The following is a 22,323-nucleotide window of genomic DNA, read 5'->3' on the forward strand; positions in this document are numbered from 1 at the left end:
TAAATTTTTTAAAAGAAACGTTTTTAAAAAAAAAAAAAGTAATCGCTAGTATCGGCTAGACTTAGAGTAATACCACCTGTAAACTGAACCTCAAATCTTAAAGAAGAGCTAGATCTTCGAATATGTTTTTCTGTGAGCAAGTCCCACATCAAAGGCATACACAAAGAAAGCCCACTACTCCCTGAAGCTGCGTTAATCAAAGTTATAAGTGACCCCCGTGTATGCAAATCTGACAGAAACCTCTCTGGCCCGACGCTTCTCCGCCACGTCGCCTTCTCTCGGTGCTCCTCCGTCCTCTCGGGCTCCTGCTTCGCTGGCTCTTCCTCCTCGGGCACCAGCTGTTAGTCCCTCCAGATTCCACCTCGGCCCCCTTCCCTCTCTCCCGCGGGGGGTCTGCGACACGCTGAAGCCCCCCACGTTCATCTCAGCAGCGCAGGCCTCGCCGCACACCCACACAGGGAACCAGCGGCTGGGCGCCCCTCTGAATCCTCACCCACGCCCAGAGAGCCAGGCCCTTGCTGTGGGTCTCGTTACTCATAAAATGGTTTAAGCCAGAAACCTGGAAACCAGCTTCACTTCGCCTCCCGCACTCAGCTCCGGCAAACAGACCCAGACCCCAGGTTTGCTGACTGGACCTCCTCAGCAGCCCCTGGATCCGTTCACGTCCCTTTATTCCTAACAAACACCTGAAGGATCAGGGGTCAACTCGCTATGCCGGTAGAGGCCAAATCCAGCCCGCGGCCTGTGTTTGTATATGAAGTCTTGCTGGAACACAGACACGCTCCTTCTCTCACAAAGTGCCTATGGCCGCCTTCGTGCTGCGACAGCAGAGCTGAGTATGGCCTGCAAAACCGAAACTATCTACTCTCTGGGCCTTTACAGAACAAGCTGATGGACCCCTGCCCTCGTGGGAGGGCGGGGGAGGCGGGCAGGCAGGCTGGTACACTAACTTCCTCCTAGTCTCTCTGCCCTCTCCTCTGCACCGTCCACACCGCACCAGGAACGAGTTTACATTCAGCTCACGCCACTACCTGCTTAGAACCTTCACAGGCTTCCTGCTCAGCCAAAGCCCCAAGTCCTTTACTGTAGCTACAAAACCCGGGCACCTGCCTCGTCTCTACATCCCTGTTTATGCTGCAGCCTCGCCGGTCTACTTTCTGTTCCACTTGGCCTTCAGCCTCTGAATGTGCTGCTCTTTGCCTTGAACTCGCATCCCCAAGCCACCCTCCCCTCCATCTACCTAAACCTGATTCACCCTTCATGTCCCAGCTTCAACACCGTCCTCAGGGAGGTCGCCGTTGACACCGCCAGGGGGTAAGTGCCAGCACTCACGTCCACACTGCCTTTTACCTGACCTTCCATAACGCCCCTCATTACACTGCAGCAACCTGTTCAAGGTCTGCCTGTCCCAGCGGACAGTAAGCCCCCATCTGTGCTTTTACCACAATGCCTGCCACTTAACTGGCACTCAAAAGACAGCTGATGACGTAAGAGAAGTGGCTGCACAGTCACAGATGTTTGCTTGAAAGGTGCAAGCCTGAAAGGGGCAAGAAACTAAAAATAAACAACGGCTCTAAAATAAAAGCACAAGCAAAACCTGATATCTGGCATGTGCTTCTGATCTGAAACTTTCCCCAAAAAAAGTTTAAAGGAAAACCCATATCAACACACTTTCAACATATACGTTTATAATTAAGTTGGGTTTTGTTTCATCTACAACAATTTAACTATAGGTCTTAACCTGACATGGCAATTTTCTTGCCTAAAATATTCCTTCACACATTCAAATTATGTTAAAGTTCAAAATTATGACTTTGAACATGATTAAAACTCCTACCTGCACAGTGATGTGACGTGATTTAAAGCCCAATATTTTGTCAATCTTGGTGACAAGTTTATAATTTACCATGAATGAATTTATAATTTACCATGTTAAGCAAGATTCTTCTGTTAGCTGAAAACATAACAAAAATAAACTACAACATTGTTTCCTTTGCTGTACAACATATTTCAGACTCCCACCAGGGGGAGTTCCTACACCTCCAAACTGCCCTTGAAGCATGCTGATTTTTCTCAAAGAGAAATTTAAATGTTCATGTCTTTCTCTCCCAAAAGAACAAAAGTATTGCAATCTCGACTTAAAATCAGAAACTATAACCAAAACATGAGCCACCTGGGGCAACCACAGGCACACTGGGATTACAAATCACCTCTGAAAGGACCCCAGCTGTTTTGACATTTGTTTTGACCCCTTATGCAGAAGTGTGCCTGGGCAGATTATAAAAGAAAAACAAACAAAAACCTACTTCTCTACTTCTGAAACCTCCCACATTATTTTAATAAATTAATTCCTAAATTTGACAGCTAAAAGAAACAATAATTCCGTAGTAGTTCTTTTTTAAGATTTTTTTTTTTTATGTAGACCATTTTTAAAGTCTTTATTGAATTTGTTACAATATTGCTTCTGTTCCCTGAGGCATGTGGGATCCCAGCTCCTTGATCAGGGATTGAACCTGTACCCCCTGCATTGGGAAGTGAAGTCTCAATCACTGGACCGCCAGGGAAGTCCCCTAAGTAGTTTTCACATAAGTGTATGATACTATTTTAGAAGATGGGAAAAGATGTGGTTTGGAGGGGTTAAATGACTTATCAAAGGTCCGAAGGTTAGTTAGTAGAAAAACAGAAAAAAAAAAAAAATAGCAGGTCTTTTAACGTAAGTCATCAGTATTTTTTCCAAGTAAATCTGAACAGGCCAAGTCTATTTCTCCTAGGTACTTAAAAGCCTAAAAATTCTTCAGTATGAAAATGTCTTAGAAAACCATACCAGGAGATAATGTAACAGTCAAGAAAATAGCCCTGTTAAGACTTCTTTTGTATGGCATGTATTTCGTGGAGAAGAAGTATGAATTTAGGGAATGGGATGAAAGAGAAAAAAAATCACCTTCCTCTACTTGCTAAAAAATTGGTCTTGGGCTTCCCTGGTGGCACAGTGGTTGAGAGTCCGCCTGCCGATGCAAGGGACACGGGTTCGTGCCCCAGTCCGGGAAGATCCCACATGCCGCAGAGCAGCTGGGCCTGTGAGCCATGGCCGCTGAGCCTGCGCGTCCGGAGCCTGTGCTCCACAACGGGAGAGGCCACAACGGTGAGAGGGCCGCGTACCGCAGGAAAAAAAAAAAAAAAAAAAATTGGTCTTTGTGTACCAGGCCAGGGGCGGAGTGTGATTCTGGGTGTCTGTGTGCAATTAAACAGGGAAGAACATGACAGACAAAGTTCTAAGTCATCTGAGATGACTTTCACTAACAAGAGTAAACCATATCCTGACAAGAGTATATGAGAGTCTATAATGCATTAATTCAGACAGAATGAATAACAGATTTGAAATTATGATGTTCCCAGTATTGACCACATATGAAAACCGTTCATTTCAGGAACATAATGTATGAAATATAAAAAAGTTACTTAGATATATCCCAACCTGAGATTTCTCTTCTCATTTTTCTTCCCTTTCACAATTCTGAATGCTAAATTGTAGAGGCGCTTACAAAGGTAAGTCTCTATACCCACGTGTGTCTCAGTTAGGAACACAGAGCCCACATAAGCCATGTGACCATTCCAGCCAGTGGCCCACACATATGGTGCTACGTACAATACCTTCTATACAGCAAATCATTTTGTATAAAATGAGTGCTTTCCTGGGTCCCTTCTACACAACACTCACACTCTTTAACTGAACTCCTAATTTAGTGTCTCCTGCGTAACAGACAGGCTCAGCTGAGTTCGGTTGCTTCACCCTAATATTAACCATCAGTTGTGTTTCAGCCCTCACCACTACCACTAACCTTCTGGTTCTCAGATCTGTAACCACTGAAACAATATCTACCTAGGTTGTCAGACCCACTCACAATAATATTTGTAAAACCCTAAGAACTGGCTGAAATGAGTTGTTTTTATTTGTTTTAAGGGGAAAAGGGTTGAATATTCGCCATGAAAAGGAACGAAATTGGGTCACTTGTAGACATATGGATGGACCTATAGTCTGTCATACAGAGTGAGGTGAGCCAGAAAGAGAAAAACAAGTATCGTATATTAACGCATATATGTGGAATCTAGAAAAATGGTACAGATGAACCTATTTCCAGGGCAGGAACAGAGATGTAGACGTAGAGAACGGACATGTGGACACAGTGGGGGAGGAGGAGGGTGGGATGAATTGGGAGATTAGGACAGACATATCTACACTACCATGCATAAAATAGATAGCTAGTGGGAACAAGCTATAAAGCACAGGAAGCTCAGCTCAGTGCTGAGGGTGGGATGGGGGAAGGGAGGTCCAAGAGGGAGGGGATATATGTACAATGAAGCTGATTCACTTCATTGTACAGCAGAAACTAACACAACATTGTAAAGCAGTTAGACTCCAATTAAAAAAAAAAGTGAATAGTACTTGGTCAGAGCAACAGATTTCTTTCCAATATGTAATTTAATATTAGACATAAATAAAAATCAATTTTATCACTAAAGAAAAGCACATGTATCACATTTTTCCTTATCCACATCTTTTTCAAAAAGGTAGTGTGGCCAAGTGGCTTTGCAGTCAACATGGACTGAAGATGAAACCTTGGGGATAATCCCTACCTTTTCCAAGACTCAGCTTCCTCTTGTATAAAACAGTTGATGGACTCACAGCCATGCTACCAGCATTAAATGTGATACATATGCCAATCACAGTGCATGAAGCAGGCCCTCAAAAGGGAGCATTTGCTTTTTCATTCACAATTCATGCATTCATTTAGTAAAATTCCACAACAAATCATCTAAATGCTTCTAGGAAGCATTTTCCCCACATCAAAGTTGTTAGAAGGGAAACTCCTCTTCCCCAGTCCTTTGGTTTCCAAGAGAAGGGATTTTTTGTCTTAAACGTTTCAAATTCCTCTTGTCTTATTTCATAAATGGTTCAGAACCCAAGAAAAGAGAGAAGGGTCGTTTACTGCACACCATCTCCCACCCCCCTGAAATGTGCCAAAAACCATTAAAGACAAAACACAATGTGGAGAACGAGTCAACACTGAAATATTAATACTTTTGGTCGGACCAAGTGGCAGTGGCCTGCGTTGTGCAATACCCTGGACTTTTACACTTTGGCAGCTGGCCCTTAACGACCACAACCTGGGCTGGAAGTTCCAGGACAGCCGTGTGGGATTTCCACCTTGGTAAGTCATGCAGCGTACAGAAGTGCGATCCAAAGACAAGCAGCTATTTTTATACAATTGGCTGCCGCTGGGCCTTAAGCAAATGGCAAGTGAGCCCTGAAGGCCAGGCTCAGCCCTTGAGCTTGGACCCACACTAGGCCCAAGTTCAGGCTCTGTGATGCAGGCTGCTGTGGCTTGCCCTTGAGCAATACAGCACGGCTCTGACCTAAGTAAGCATGGCACAGAGAAGGATGTGAAAGAAAGGGTGTTGCAGTGGAGAACAGTACAGCGGTTCCTCAAAAATTTAAACACAGAATTACAATATCCAGCAGTTCCGCTTCTGGGTTCACACCCAGAAGTGACAGGAGGGGCCTGAACAGGTATTTGTACACCCATATTCACAGCATTACACACAGTAGCCAAATGGAAACATCCCGAAATCCACCAATGGATGAATGAATAAACAAAACACAGGATATATATACAGTGGAATATTATTCAGCCTTAAAAGGGAAGGGAGGACTTCCCTGGTGGTGCAGTGGTTAAGAACCCGCCTGCCAATGCAGGGGAGAGGGGTTTGAGCCCTGGTCTGGGAAGATTCCACATGCCACGGAGCAACTAAGCCCGTGCACCACAACTACTGAGCCTGCGCTCTAGAGCCCATGAGCCACAACTACTGAGCCTGCGTGCCACAACTACTGAAGCCCGCGCACCTAGAGCCCGTGCTCCACAACAAGAGCAGCCACCACAATGAGAAGCCCGCACACCACAACAAAGAGTAGCCCACGCTCTCCACAACTAGAGAAAAGCCCACGCGCGGCAATGAAAACCCAATGCAGCCAAAAATAAATAAATAAATTATTTTTTAAAAAGGAAAAGGAAGGGAATTCTGACACCTGCTACAACACGGAGGAACCTTGAAGACACTGAGCTAAGTGAAATACGTCGGTCATGAAAGGACCAATACTGTATGAGTCCATGTACGAGGGGACCTAGAATATTCAACTTCATAGAGACAGAAAGTAGAATAATGTTTATTAGGGGCTGAGAGGAGGGGATAATGAGGAATCACTGCTTAATGGGGGACACAGTTTCAGTTTGGGCAGACGAAAAAGTTCTGGAAGTGGACGGTGGTCATGGCGGCATAGCACTGTGAGTATAATTAATGCCACTGAACTGTACACTTTAAAACGGTGAAAATGGTAAATTCTGTGTTATGCAGATTTTACCACAAGAAAAAAACAGGGAAAGGGCAGGGGAAGGACAAACAAAACAAAAAGAAAATGGTGTCCCGGTCAGGGCTCTCCTCAAAATAGAGAGAGCTTCCAGAATACTATCTGGTGCTTCTACAGCCCGATCTTGAAGAAACTGTGCTGGGTCCAACTCCAGGCAAGCAGTATAGGCAGGCTGCTCCAAATTCTGTTCCTTTTTATGCCTTATCTTTATGGATACGAGTCGGAACTGTGAGAAGGTTTATTTTAAATTCATGTGGTTGGTCCACAGACTCAAGAGTTCCCCTCCAACTCCCTGGCCCTACAGCTATTAATCACCTAAATGCTAACCGCTGCTTCAGATTTTCAAGAGCCGAAGTGGAAGATACATAGATGGGGGCAGATTTTATAAATAAAGAAGCAATAAGGCTAATCTTATTAAAGAGATAGGCTGTCATCTTGGGTTGAGTCAGAAAAGCCATTTGACAAAATTATTGCATGCACGAAGAAGGCAACCACTCAGGGCTGTCCTTGGAACAATTAGGCTCATTCCGGAAATCAGAAGGGTACTAGAAGCTTAGAGAAACACTCTCTCATCTTCCTATCAGGACAAGAGGAACAAAAACAAAACAACAAAAAAAAGCAAGGCAGGTCGACGAAACAGGAGGGAGAGAGGACCACCCTCTGGAGAAAGGTTGACATCTTGGGGAATAATTGGACAGAGGTGCAACAGAAAAGGAGACCTTGACACCCGGCTCAACAGACAGAGACGGGGACAGCCTGGAGTCTAACTCAAGTGAGGGAGCAATATCTTTGTGCTGGTTTGAGCCTTAAAAAAAAAAACCTCTAATAAAGGAAGACGAGCAAGATCTCAGAGGACTGGAATTGCTCCTCCTAAAGGAACCAGGATGCAGCTCCTAAAGGAACCAGGATTCAGTTCTAGGAACTGTGGAGAAACACACTTCTAAAGCCAGGTACAAAACCCACAGTGAGAGCAACTGAGGACCTACCTGCATCTCCAAAGACTGACACGGCTCTGCCAAGGGTTACACAAACCCTGGACAGGCTGTGAGGGGTGGGGGTAGCGGTGGAGATCGGAGATCAGACGAAGATGCTCAGAGCACAGCAGGTGGAGAGACTGTCACCGCCGTGCCCTGAGGGAACACACTTGCAAAGTTTACGGAATTAGGACTCAGTCTAAGAGAAGGCACAGCATCGAGGAAACCTACTAAAGGGGAACCAGGGAGAACAAGACAGACTGATGCCAGCCCTAAATTAGATGCTGGTCTATTGGGAGAGCGTCTCCGATGTAAGAGCACCCAATGCAGGGAATAGAAGAAGATTCCGCAGGCCCAGAACTCAGCAACTGTATCTCTCTTGCCTTGGGAGAAATCACAAGAAAATATCTAGAGGAACACCTAGAGGAAAAAACAGATTTAGACCAAAAAGGAGAGAAAAAGGTTTAAAAAAAAAAAAAAGAAAGAAAAAGGAATGCAGCAATTCCAGCAAACAGCAGTAGCTTACAAGCATTAGGGAAAAAGAGACCGGCAAAAGCAGCTGGTTAAACAGCAAGAAACTCATCTAAGCCTCCCTGGCGGGAAAAGGGGACAGGAAGAGACCAGCACATCCTGCAGGCAGAACACAGCCTAGAGACAAAGAAGGGCTCACGCACAAGCTGGAGGAGACAGTGCGGGGCTCGGGGGCCAGGAGCTACCCGCACTGGGCCCCAAGCTCCCCGAGTGTCAACAGCAGTTCCCCCCCAGGAATCTGCTGCGAACAAGCTCCACTTGAAACAAGCAGGACAAAAAGGGAAAAACCTTCCCAGAGAAGCAGGTTCCAGAAGCCTCTGTGAGCTCCTGGTAAGAGGCAACGGAAACCACACCACAAACAGGTCTCAAAGTCCCCACCCACAGATGCTCCATCCCTTAACAGAGCGGGGACACCACTCAGCACAGGAGTGCCGGAAACAAGGGCTCCCTGCAAACAGGAGAGGACAGACACGCCTGGTGACCGGACTGCACCACCGCAAGGCTCTGACTCGGAGCACAGACCCGAGGATCTGAGCATCTCGGTGTCCCTTCTGAAGAGAGGAGGTGGCTCCTCCCCAAACTCGCCTCCAGACAGACAACCGCTGCCCATAGAGTTTAAGGGTGCAGCTCTTGGCCTCAGAACAACTGGCATGAGCTGAAGCTGAAACCAAGGTGATGGTTTCAGCCTTCCATCCCTCTCTTTGGCAAAGATGAAGTACTGGGAACAATTCTGCCCAAAATTAGTGCCTTGAGAGCTGGGGGGCATGTTTTCCAAACTTGGTGGATGTAAGGTTGATAATCTAATATTCCTGTGTGTCTTGTTAAGATTCTAGACTCAGGCTTCCCTGTTGGCGCAGTAGTTAAGAATCTGCCTGCCCATGCAGGGGACACGGGTTTGAGCCCTGGTCCGGGAAGATTCCACATGCCGCGGAGCAACTAAGCCCATGCGCCACAACTACTGAGCCCGTGTGCCACAACTACTGAAGCCTGCGTGCCTAGAGCCCGTGCTCCACAACAAGAGAAGCCACCACAATGAGAAGCCCACGCACCACCACGAAGAGTAGCCCCACTCGCCATGACTAGAGAAAGCCCGCATGCAGCAAAGAAGACCCAACACAGCCAGAAATAAAATAAAAGAAATACATAAATTAATTTTAAAAAAAAGATTCTAGACTCAAGCTCCACTTGAAACAAGCAGAGACAAGAGAGACTTAGTGTTGAACTACTGTAATTTCTGAGAAGCCCTGGGGAAGCCATGCACATCCTGGCGGGGGGCTTTCCGAGAAGCCCTGGGCGGGCGGTGAGGGGTGGGGGGAGTTACCCCAGCTGCACACAGGCATGGAGAAGCTCTCTGGCTAAGACCAAAAAAAAAAAAAAAAGGAATTAGGGAGGACTTCAAATTCTCTGCATGTTAACTCACAGGCCAACCTAATTTGATATGGGACTAGAACCTTGAACTTTCATGTCTTGCCAAGGATTGCTTCTCTGAATTTTAAATTTCTCCCTGAGAGTTTCATAATAGGAGAGGGTTTATATATAAAAACTTTTTTAAGTGATAAATGCATTTTAGCTATGTGCCAGATACTAACTTCTAAGCTTTTTACATGTATTCATGTATTCAATAACTATAGCACTCCTATGAGGTAGCGCTATCATCTGTTTTATAGATAAACTGAGACGTAAAAGGGTTAGGTAAACTGGCCAAGACCACTCAGGACCAAGACTTTTACCCAGGTGGCCTGGTTTTACAATTCACTTTCTTATTCACTTCACTATACAGTTCTGTGATGGGGAATCCTTATAAGGCTGGGTTGTTTTTTTTTTTTTTTTTTTTTGGAATATCTTAATTCTGTTATTTGATCCCCTTTCAAAGCTCTGGTAAGCTTCATTGGATACTTGAAAAGAATTTGGGATGGGAAACAGATGAGGATATGAACTTCAGACCTGGGGCATAGTGTGGCTTTGGAGCAGATTATTGATGAATTATTATAATGCATCTCAGAGCTTTCCAGGGGAAAACTCAAATGTGCATCCCAGTGGTCCACAGAGGATCGACAAAGCAGGGCTGGTACCAGTGGGAGAAGGAACAGGCTCAGGAAGGCAGGAGCACGGCCACGGGAAGTCTGCTCATCTCCGTGCAGAGAGAGAGGGCCATGGGCTTAACAACGGGTAAGCCCAAAGGGTCAAAAGTCCAAAACTGAGCAGCAGTATTAGGAAAGTAAACACAAAACACTAAATACTCCTGATACTCCTGTTCCTTTGCCCCAAGCCTTCCTCTCCCCTCAAGGTAGAGGCAGTTGCCTATTAGTGAGCCACAGACAATGACCCTGTACTGCAGGCAGGGTGACAGGGCCGGGGCTATTGGAGGAGCTGGTTTCTTTTCTCCTCCTCTCTACATCCTGGGTGAGGGTGTTTGTCCTTGATTCAAACATCCCTTCCATAAGAGGAAATGCAGATGGTCAACAGGCACGTGAAAAGATGAATGCTAATCATCAGGGAAATGGAAGTCAAAACCACAATGAGATTATCACCTCACACCTGACAGAATGGCTATCCTCAAAAAGAGCACAAATAACAAACGCTGGTGAGCATGTGGAGAAAAGGGAACCCTGTTACACTGGTGGAGGGAATGTAAGTTGGTGCAGCCACTGTGGAAAACAGTCTGGCGGTTTCTCAAAAAAGTAAAAATAGAACTACCACATGACCCAGCAATTCCACTCTTGGGTATATATTCGAAAAATACAGAAACACTAATTTGAAAAGATACATGCACCCCAATGTTCATAGCAGTTTTATTTACAATTGTCAAAATATGGAAGCAACCTAACTGTCCAACAACAGATGAATGGATATGGATAAAGAAGATGTGGTATATACATACAATGGAATACTACTAGCCATGAAGAAGAATGAAATTTTGCCATTTGCAACAATATGGATGGACTTGGGGGGTATTACGCTAAGTGAAGTAAGTCAGACAGAGAAAGACAAATACTGTATGATTTCACTTATCTGAAACACAAAACAAACTAGTGAATAAAACAAAAAAGAAGCAGACTCACAGATATAGAGAACAAACTAGTGGTTACCAGTGGGGAGAGGAAAGCGGGGAGGGGCAAGACAGAGGCAGGGGATTAAGAGGCATAAACTATCATGTGTCAAATAAGCTACAAGGGTACACTGTGCAACACAGGGAATATAGCCAATATTTTATAATAAGTATAAATGGAGTATAACCTTTAAAAATTGTGAATCACTATATTGTACACCTATAACTTATGTAATATTGTACATCAACTATGCTTCAACTAAAAAAAAAGTCCCTTCCAAGGGGCCACACCACGGTCTACCTGAGGGTGGGAGTTAGCAACTCCGTCTCTCTTACGTAAGCTGACACAGGAGAATGTGGCTTATCAGTTATAGAAATTTAGTTTTCTAGCTTCTGATTCTTATATATCCACCAGTTCAGAACCTGAGGAAGAGAGGTGCTATCTATTTATTGGGCATCTTCAAGTCTTCTAACAAAAGTTTCTGGAATATTCTAGTATAGTGAATGTTGGCAGAATTCTAATTTCTTGCTTTTTAAGGTCATTTATTCAATTCTCAATCATTTATCTACTACGTGTTCTGTGGCGAGGCTCTGTGCTAGGTGATAAGAAAACAAATACTGGTTAGGACGTGATTCCTGCTCTTCAAGGAGCTTATAATCTTAGCAAAGGAAGACACATACACAGAAACAAAAGCTTTTGCATACTATCCTTGCTACGACACGGGTCTCTCGGGGCTTTCAGTAAGGAACTAGTCAATTCTCCAGGAAGCAAAAAAGGGACTAAGCAAGTGCTGAGTTAAAAAGAGGGGCCGAGGGTTTCCCTGGTGGCACGGTGGTTAAGAATCTGCCTGCCAATGCAGGGGACATGGGTTCGAGCCCTGGTCCGGGGAGATCCCACGTGCCGTGGAGCGAGCGACTAAGCCCGTGTGCCACAACTACTGAGCCCACGTGCCACAACTCCTGAGCCCACGCACCTAGAGCCCGTGCTCCGCAACAAGAGAAGCCACAGTGATGAGAACCCCAAGCACCCCAACAAAGAGTAGCCCCCGCTCGCAGCAAATAGAGAAAGCCTGCATGTAGCCATGAAGACCCAACACAGCCAAAAATAAATAAATAAATAAAAATTTAAAAAAAAACCAAAAAGGAGGGGCCGAGAAACTGTTCTCTCCTGGAACACTGTTCTGCCCAGAGAGCAGAGGTTTGAGAGGAGCAAACGGGGCTGATGGGGGGAGGAGACTCCGCGGGCTGGGGGGTTTGGGGGGCAGAGGGAAGCCGAGGATAGGGGAACACCCCCACCCCTGGGTACCTCCTGCAGCTTCACCAAGCTTCCTTCCTGTCTCCCACTCACCAGCCCTCTAACTCCTCCCAAACGCCCACTCCACTGAATCATTCTCACTGGAGGCTCCAATGAAAAAAAGAAAAAATTTTAAATTTAAGCAATTTCCTTGCTTAAAGCAAGGAAAAAGCCGCATTCAGAGGCAGGTAGGTTAACGGCGTATATTTTCCGAACATACAGTAATAACTCTCCAGAGTCTGACACACTAACATTTTTGTGTTAAAAAAGGTAACTTTCATCAGGCAAATGAATGTGATTAAATACGTTATGTTCCCATCCAGATTTGTAGGAATTCTTAGCTATCGCACCCAGAAAATCTGTGTATTTCATTTAACTTATCCTGTAAGACATCGGGAAGACAGGGCAGCCACAGCGGCCTTTAGCCTTTCCCTGTTTTTATTTTCCATCTCCAGATCCTCGTTCAGACTTCTGCAACTTATTCGTTACTGAGAAACCTGCCCCTTTCCATTTCTCCTCTGTCGAACTGTGATTGGAAACGTTCCCTGTCCTCCTCCCCACACTGACTTTATAGCTTCCCTTCCAGGCCACCGTACTTACTCGGCAGGGATCAACACCTAGGAGGCGAGTCCCCAGAGAGCAACATGGGGCACCCTCCCTGAGCCTGGCCAGCACCAGGCTCCACACAGGCTGGCACCGCAGGCCTCTCCAACACCTGTCCCGGGCGGGCAGGCAGGCACAGGGCCTGACGGCAGCACGCCAAAGCCAGGCTGTGCCAGTCTTAAAAGGGTAGCAACTCCTGGTCTGAAGGGTATCAGACATCACACACAATCCCCAGAAATAATCTCTCCTTTACACAATCCGGTAACAGGACACTATAGACACTCTGAAAAGTTCAGAAAGGAGATGACAAAATATTCTTCCTGGTCACCTGTGTTGAGTGTGACTGGGGTCTTGGGGCTTATTTCTAATTTTTCACTTTTCTGGTTTCCTGTGTTTTCTTATAATTACACTGTAATTTTTTAATCATCACAATCTCCTTTTGAGAGAATTCAATACTATGATACTATGTTAGGACACACAGATCCACTGTTACTTCGTGGGAACTGTGTCGTCGGCTTTCCTCTAATTTAAAACCTCTCTGTGTTCCCATATTGCCTTATAATTCCACCTTTAACAATAAATATTATTTTACAGTGATTCCAATAATAATAATTTAAGTTCTTTTAACTCTCTGAGGCAAGGTTATTGCTATAGTGACCCTATATGCCAGATTCTGAAAGAATGGCAATTTCAAATATTCTGTTTTGCCCAAATAAACCACTGAAACATTCCTCAAATCTCAGTGGCTTGGATCCAAAACAACACTAAAGAAAACGTTAAAAAATAAAACTTCTTACTTTTTCATGAGCCTAACACAACTCTATTTACATATTACATCCCACCATATACTTTACAGTTACAATCATAGAGTACAGTCTAGCTTATACTCTATTCGCTTGTCAGACACTTCTACATAAGCATCATAATTGTAACTTGGAAGAACTACTTAATATTCTACTATGTTGATATACTTAAATTTATCACATCCTTTTTCCACTGTTGAGCCTTTAGGCTGTTTCTACTGTTTTTGCCGTTATAAAAATGCTGCCAAAAAATTTTTTTTGCATATACCTTTCCTGGAACATGAATTACAAAGTCAACAATATGAAAATCATTACCTGGGGAAAAATTTAAAGCATACTGAGCCGGGACTGCCAATCCCAGCTCCGTCCTCAACCTCCACCAAGTAACCTAAACTCTAAGACCATTCTACAATTTCTAAAATAAGAATAATTACCACCTGCCCTGGTAGTAAATCTGTTGAAGGTCATCTGGTTGATGTGGTGAAAAGGTGAAGTTAGACAAATCTTAGATATTACGACTGGAGATATGCTATTTGGGGCTCTTAACTCGGGTGCCCACTGACTCATCTACCTATGAAAAACTCCGGGGGCTGCCCTCAATGTACCAAACACTAAGGTGATGCTGAGATTATGAAAATGAAAAAGAAACAGACCCGGGCCTAGAGAGCCTCATGGAAGAGCAGCGGAGGGAGACAGCCCGGGACACTAAATGTTAAAGCAGCTTTGAACCAAGCGTCGTGGGACCAGAGCAGAGACTGGCCCGGGAACCTGGAGAGGAGGTGATAGCTGAACTGGGTCTCAAGGGACAGAATGAGAGGTACAGTTGGAGTCAGAACGGGGCAAAAGCTTATGAAGGAGAGACAGTCTGTACAGGAGGATGGCATATGGTCTAGCAGTGATGGGAGGCTTGTGACGCCAGAGATGGGAAGAGCAGGGTGGTACCCCCGAGGCTGGAGAAGAAGCTGGACCCAGGTGACGAAGGACCTTGTAGGCCAAGCTAGGGTGCTTGGGCTGGATCCTGCAAACAACAGGGACGCAGCAGTGCAGTGACCAGGGAAATAACGAATAGTTTTGTTTAAGAAGACATCACCAGCATGCACAGCAGGTGCACCGGAGGGGAGAAAGCCTGACTGGGGGATAATCCAGGTGCCACACGATGACAGGACTGCACCAAAAGCAGAGGGACCTCAGATTCTCACTTAAACCCACTGTCATAGTGACGTCTTGTCTGCTAGGGACGCTCACTCCATAAACGTCAAAACAAATGAAAAAGAAGGACTAAATGAAAAGGCAAATTAATTCCTCACGTCTGCCCCCGTCTTCCCCGGAGCAGACACACATGTGCAGCAGAGAGGCTGCAATGCACACCCTCCTCTCACTGAACTCAGCCCCTGCTACAGAACTCCCGGCCAGCACGAATTTAGACAGGAGACGAATCACACAAACATTCTTGGCTTCAGCAGAAGAGAGTGAGCCACTTAATCCAGTTCGACGGAGCAGAAAAAATGCAAAAGTCAGGTATGAATGGACACACACGAAAGGGCTGGAATGAGCTCACACTACAAAACAACTGAGATAACCTAACAATGTTTTCACGGGCACCCTAGTTTATTTCACAAGAGGGACACTTTTTTTTTTTGTTATTCCAAAAAACAAATTGAGATCTTGAACCAAGTACAATCTATATGACATTATAAATATTCCCACTGTTTTCCCCCCATTCATAGAAATAAGATCAAATAAAATGGACATATGTCATCTGACCATGTTCCCTAAATGTCGCTCTTTCAGAAAAGGAGGATGAAATAGCAAACAACGCCCTGTGCAGGGGCCTCAGTAAAGTTACACTCTGTGACCTGGGGGTGGGCTCCGTCCTGGGGCTTTACGGGTGTTCATGTAACGATCCAACGAGAGACAGTGAGCTCAGTGGAAGGAGCACAGGCTTGGAAAAAGACAGACAGCGGGAGGAAATTGGCTTTTGACCCTCATGGAAGTACTTAATTTTCCCTCCAGTTTGATTCCCTAAAATAAACGCATGGTTATTTTTACTAGCATTATTTAAATTTGATTTTGTCATAGCTAACTGAATCTTTTAGCAGCTCAGGAGACAAGACCAAGTGCTGCCAGAGTCCCTCTGTGTGAGGTATCATGTGGTAAGCTGCAAGGGTAAGTGAGCCAAAGTGTTCTGATTACAGAACTTTCTAGTTGCTACCTTAGGAAGCAATTTTAAGTATGTGTGAGCAAAGGCCAGTGACAATCCCTGTATCTGAAAGACTCAGGACATATTCATTTCTGCCTAAACCTTCTCGCTCTTTAGCTTTCTACCAGATGCACTTTCCAGCTCTGTCCTGGAGAAGATTCAGTCATGAGCACTCCTTCCCCCACCCTCCTTCCCCGTTGAGAGAAGAGACCTCTTGAACTCAGCACCCATCCCAGATTATGGGTTCTGGACCACGGGCAAAAGGTAGACAAAAACATGGGACAGAAAGAATATCAAAATAAAGATACTCCTTTCTGGAAAAGGACAGCCGGCAACCTTACAGCCACTTAAAACACAACTTGAACGCATTTTACGTGTGCAGTTTAAATGCAAAAATATTATAGTCAGGATTTTTTCTGAGGAATGCCATAATTATTTCTTAAGTCTAAATTTTGTAGGTTTTTGTTTTTGTTTCTAGGTGTAGTAAGCCTTGAAAAAAAGACTTTAAAGTTTCTTTTTCTGAATCACTGTAAAAATGAAAGAAATTTAAATAATTGCCTTTTAAGAAATATTTTTTGATATTTAGACCTCTCAATACTGGGTTCCAACAAAAGATCAGTCAAAAAAATTGAGTTTTACCTTCAAACTCTGAAATGTATTCTACATTGTCACGTCATAAGAGCAGGGACACTGTGCTGTGTTCACTGCCCTATCACTTCCTGGAACATTCAAGAAATGATATCTAATAACAAACTGTTGACTGACTGATGGGGGGAGCTATGCTCAACAGGAGCAGCCTTAGACAGTGACTTGACGAAACTCATAGATCCCAGTATAAATGAAAATGGAGAGAATCTACCATTGGGAACAGAGCTGAAGCTGAGACAGTCAAGGAGAACGCCGAGACACTCCAATGGGGGAAGAACTGTCTTTTCAACCAGTGGTACTGGGATTACTGGAAATGCATACGAAAAGAATGAACTTGGATCCCGAGCTCACACTATACACTAAAATGAAGTAAAAATGGGTCACAAGACCTCACTACAAGAGATGAACTATAAAACTCAGAAGAAAACACAGGAGTAAATCTTTACAACCTTGGACCTTGTTAGATTTGATACTAAAAGCATAAGTGACCAAATAAAAAATAGGTGAACTGGACTTCATCAAAATTAAAAATAGAAAGACAACCTAAAGAATGGGAGAAAAATACATACAAATCATGTACCTGATGAAAGTCTACTATCTAGAATATATAAAGAACACTTACATCTCAACAATAAAAAGACAAATAACCCAATTAAAAAATGGGCAAAGGATCTGAATAGACATTTCTCCAAAGAAGATATAAAAATCATCAAAAAGCACATGAAAAGATGCTCAACATCATTAGTGATTAAGGAAACGCAAATAAAAACCACATGAGGTATCACTTCACACCCACTAGGATGGCTATAAAAAACAAAACAACAACAAAAAAACAGAAAATAACAAGCCTTGGCAAAGTTGCAGAGAACTGGAATCCTCATATATTGCTGGTGAGATTGTAAAATGATACAACCACTTTAGAAAACAGTTTGACAACTCCTCAAAATGTGAGACATAGAATTACCATATGACCCAGCAAAATTCCACCCTTACATATACACCCAAGAGAACAGAAGACATACGTCCACACAAACTTGTCCATGTTCACAGCGACATTATTCATAATAGCCAAAAAAACTAAAACAAATGAAACCAATTGATAAATGTTTAAACAAAATGTGGTATATGCCTAGACAATATATCATTTGGCAATAAAAAGGCAGGAAAACCTGATAACATGGATGAAACTTGAAAACACTATGCTAAGTGAAAGGAGCCAATCACAAAAGACCACACGATTCATTTACGTGAAATGTCCAAAACAGACAAATCTATAGAGACAGAAAATAGAGTAGCAGTTGCCAGGGACTAGGGCGAAGAAAATGTTCTAAAATTAGACTGTGAGAGAGTGGTGAAAGCTGCACAACTCTGTGAGTATCCTAACAACCAGTGGGGGTACACTTTAAGTGGGTGAATTTTGTTGTATGTGAATCATATCTCGACAAAGCTGTTAAATATAGATAAAAATGCAAAAAAGGAAAAAAGAAACAAAACAGGGTTTCGTACCAGCTAAGGCAGAAACAAGAAAAGCCAAGTCACCGCCGTGGTAGGGGGAGCTGGCCAAAACTCCCGTCAGCCCAAGTTCATGGGCCCCTCCGACGGCAGGCCCCGGGCTGGGCCTGGAAGATATGGAACGCCAAGTCAGGTGGCCCCCGCTTTCGTGGGGCTTAAATTCCACGAGTGAAAGAGAGAGTGGCTAAGTAACCACACTATGTGGGCGTGGGATTATTTCACCGGATACGAGTCCTAAGGGGGAAGGAAGTCAGTTGTACTGCAGGCCAGCCGAGGTCTGGAACTGAATGGCAGAGACAGCAAGATCCCTGGAGAACTCAAGATGAGAAAGGAAGGATGAAGTGAGGGTTAACTGTGAGAAAAGCTGGGGGAGGGGCGTCTGGGGAAACAGCAGGCGCAGAGGTCCAGGGGCAGGCGGGGGAGAGGCAGTGGGAGCAGCAGAGGGAGGGAGGCAGGGGAGAGACGGCGCCAGACGGCGCAAGGCCTCCCGGCCACAGCAAGGGCTCCGTTTAAGTCCTAAATCCTACGGGAATGCACGGAAAGCAGGAGACTGACGACGTCCAACTTGCATTTTGGGGAAGAGGACTTGAAAGGGCCAAAGCAGACGCTGGCAGACCAGTTAAGGGGCTGCTACAGTGGCCCAGACGAGGATGGCCTGGATGCGGGGCGGGGCAGAGGGCACCGCGGCAAGGACGGGGCCTGCCGGGCAGAGTGGGTGGCAGGCACGCTCTCATCACACCAAGGCCTCTGAGGCGCTTAATTCCACGTATCCTTCAATTAACGGCATTAACTAAGGTAATCGGAACACCCGCCTCGGTTTCAGTGCTTTTATCACCACTAACGTGGCACCAGGCACTCAAAGCTCTCAGTCACCAGAGAAACCTGGCCATTCCCAGCTGCACCCCCTCCCCGCCGCTGAAGGAGAGCCCCAAGATAAGGCTGAAAGTGCTCACAGGAAAAGCCCTCGCTGTCAGCACATGCAAATTAAACTTTCTCTAGGCCTTCCAAGCCCTTACAAAAATGCAGGTCAGATCACAGCAGTCTCCAGCCTAAAACCTTTCAATACAGTCCCACTGGTTTTACAACTTAAACCAAATCCAAATTTGCAAATAAAAAGAAATCTCCCTTAAAATCCTGAGGAAGAGCTATATTCCATTTTATTAAAAAATGGAAACAGTATGTTAAATCCCTAAGAACGACCTATTGGGTGGCAAAGCACCCAGACATTACATTACAGGTAAATTAATTTTGCTTCTCTCCCCACTGGAATGAGAGCTCCATGGAGACAGAGGTGCCAGACTCCCGCCTGGCCCGCAGCAGAGGCGCAGTGAAGCTGATGGTGAAGGAAAGCCTGGGTACCGTGACCTACAAGAAGTCCGAGCGGCGGGCTTTAGCTATTCATTAGAAAGAAAGGGTAGGTAAGGTGGTAAGCTTCATAATATGTTGGGTCAAGTGCTTTTGGAATTTCAACAGTTATCCACAGTTGCAAGGAAATATAAATAATCGAAGGGAAAAAACGGCCAACCCTATAAGCCATTAATGAAATACGCATTAAAGGAATTGTAAGGTTCCATTATATACCTACTAAGACAATGAAAACATTTCTCTCCCCTGAGCCACACCCAGGCAGGACTCATGGCAGGAGGGCGGAGAGAGGGAAAGACGCTTGCAGGAATGTCATTACCCGCTTGCAGGAATGTCATTACCAGTGACCAGGGAGGGTCTGGCTCCCTGAAAAGCACCCTGGCAAGATTAACAAGCCCTATAAACCGGTTCGTAGTCTTTAACTACAGAATCCTCTTTACAAAATACACCCCAAAGAAACAGGTAGTCCAAAAGAGAAATAAAGAAACCTGTAAAATATGTACACAGCCTAATGGTAAAAATAATGAAAAACGGGACACACTGCAAATGACCAACAACAGGACTAAGCAAACTATGGAATATCAACACCGTGGACTATACAGCCGTTAAAAAGAAGTATACGGATTCCACTGACACTTTACCTACATACGTTATTTCCATATGTACCAGGATTTTTTCCAAAAGCGGAACATGTTAAAATCCCACTTCTGACTAGGTAAAAAGGTCTGTCTGTACTCTGCGTAAGACACGTAAATGTAGAGGCTACAAAGTTTGGTATTTATCAGCGTTCAAAATAAATGTCCTACTAAAATCACCTGTGTTTGTGAAAGCTGAACGCTCTGGACCTGTGGAAGCAGAAAGTAAGCATTTGGTAGCTGTTTTACAGACCCTTCTGCAGAGATTCTGCGAGTGCCAATGCCAGATACCTGCAGGAAAGAAAAGAAAAATCTATTACTTTTGAAACACATTTGACATAGTGCTGAAATACCTTTCCAAAGGAAATCTGTGTTCGTCAACTTGGCCGTCAAGACTATTAATCCAATTATTATATTTATCTTTGTCCTCCAAAACCAAAAATGCAACAAAAGTTGCTGTACTTAAGCTGAATGTTCCTCAATGCAGCAAATCTCTTCAGAAATGGACAACTTTTCTGATGTGGGACCATGAGTTACATGAAATCCTGTAAGAATTAGCCACCAAAGTGATAGATCTTGGCACTTAAATGAAAGATGTCACAGATACCGCTTAAGATAAAGATTCCTGACTATTTCTGTGACCAACAACAAAAAGACTCCTCTCACTCCCTCCCCAGTGCTTTGCTAGAATAGGGAGCTCCCTGGGGACGGGCCCCCAAGCATGCAGTCCGTGTCCCCAGAGCAGAAACAGTCCTGAGCCCAGGAGAGGAGGAAGCAAAACCCCCAGGGGCTGCCCTCACAAGCTTCCTATCCCTGGACTGCTGGAGGTGAGCGTCGTGAGTTTTGAAACCCCATTATATTTTATACTAGAAAACCGTCCGATAGATTTCTCTGTTTCGTTCTGATACCCTTTCGAGATCCAAGGTGCATTCCAGCCGTGCACTTTGCACGAAAGATGGCCACCTGGCCCATGAGGCAGAGGAAGAAGGAGGGCTGGTTAGCTGGACGTCAACTAAGCAGCCTTATACTTGACTGACATGAACTAGGCGGCAACATTTCCAAAAGGCTTTTCTTTAACATCCAAACTCCTTCATTACGTCAACAGCCAAATTATATGACCAACAGAAAAAGCTACTTACATGATAAGAAAGAACTCCATGTGAGGAGGTATTAATAAATAAAGAACTTTCAATGCTTCCTTCTTCAGTAGGTAAGAAAATAATTCTGAAGGACGTTTTCCCCATTGCTGGAATTACCTGAAAGAAAGCTACCTCATTAGCCACTTGGAATGGCCCCTCTTTGACAAACTGTCTTTCACAGACTTTCTTCTTGACAATTCCTGTTAACAGATATTTGTGTATTCTTGCACCCCTGATTTATGCATATCATGAATCCCCGAGAATGTCCAAACAGATCAACATCCAACAGTCTAAGAGAAAATATCAAAGAGCACACTGTGGACTTAGGGCAAGACAGCTTTCACCCCGAGTGGAGCCATGTGCCTCATACCTTTCCTTTACCCTCCTCTTCCTCCCCCATGTGTTCAAGGGCCTGTGTCTAACACACTTCCACCTCCACTTAAGTAAAGAGAACCACCGGTGTACCGACATGTTGCTACTTAGTAAAAGTCAGGGACAGCGTTTATCTGGACAGACTGTCATGATCAAAATAGTGGGCTCCCCTTACTCCACTTCCTGAGTCCCAGTATTAAAAAAAAAAAAAATGGGGATAGTGAAGAAAATAAACTCTAGTAGGAACCTGGATCTTCATTAAAGTTAAAGACCTTTTAAAAGTTTTAAAGTTAAATTGAATTACTAAAATTAAGGCTATTAAGGACTTCCCTGATGGTCCGGTGGTAAAGAATCCGCCTTCCAATGCAGGGGATGCGGGTTCAATCCCCGGTCGGGGAACTAAGATCCCACATGCCGTGGGGCAACTAAACCCACGCACCACAACTACTGAGCCCACGCACCGCAACCAGAGGGAAGCCCGCGCTCCCCAACAAAGAGCCCGCTTGCCACGATGAAGACCCGATGCAGCCAAAAAAATAAATAAAATTTTTTTAAATTAAATTAAATTAAAACTATTAGAAGATCAGGGTTTTGAGCTCTGTGTTATGGTGCATATTAGCTTCACAAGGAACCACTCACCCCCCTTAGGCCTGTATTTAGAAAAGAGTCCTAACCATCCTAGCACACTCGCCAGGTGAAGAGATCACCACTGTAAACTTTACTAGTTACTAAATGCTTCAGCACTGGTAGTCACTACGAGACAAGTAATATTAA

General features: G+C 44.6%; 1 protein-coding gene across 3 annotated transcripts in view; it reads right to left on the reverse strand.

Moving 5' to 3' along the window:
- TMEM131L (transmembrane 131 like) overlaps positions 1 to 22,323 on the reverse strand; it is a 168,838-nt gene that overhangs the window by 68,254 nt on the left and 78,261 nt on the right. For all 3 annotated transcript variants that reach the window (XM_079702895.1, XM_079702894.1, XM_079702893.1), the window contains exons 6-7: positions 21,178 to 21,294; positions 20,219 to 20,329 (exon numbers count right to left, since the gene is read on the reverse strand). In XM_079702895.1, the coding sequence (XP_079559021.1) occupies positions 20,219 to 20,329; positions 21,178 to 21,294 (228 nt within the window). The remainder of the gene's footprint in view (positions 1 to 20,218; positions 20,330 to 21,177; positions 21,295 to 22,323) is intronic.

The sequence above is a fragment of the Hyperoodon ampullatus genome (assembly GCF_949752795.1).
Source record: "Hyperoodon ampullatus genome assembly, chromosome: 1".
Classification (NCBI taxonomy): Eukaryota; Metazoa; Chordata; class Mammalia; order Artiodactyla; family Ziphiidae; genus Hyperoodon; species Hyperoodon ampullatus.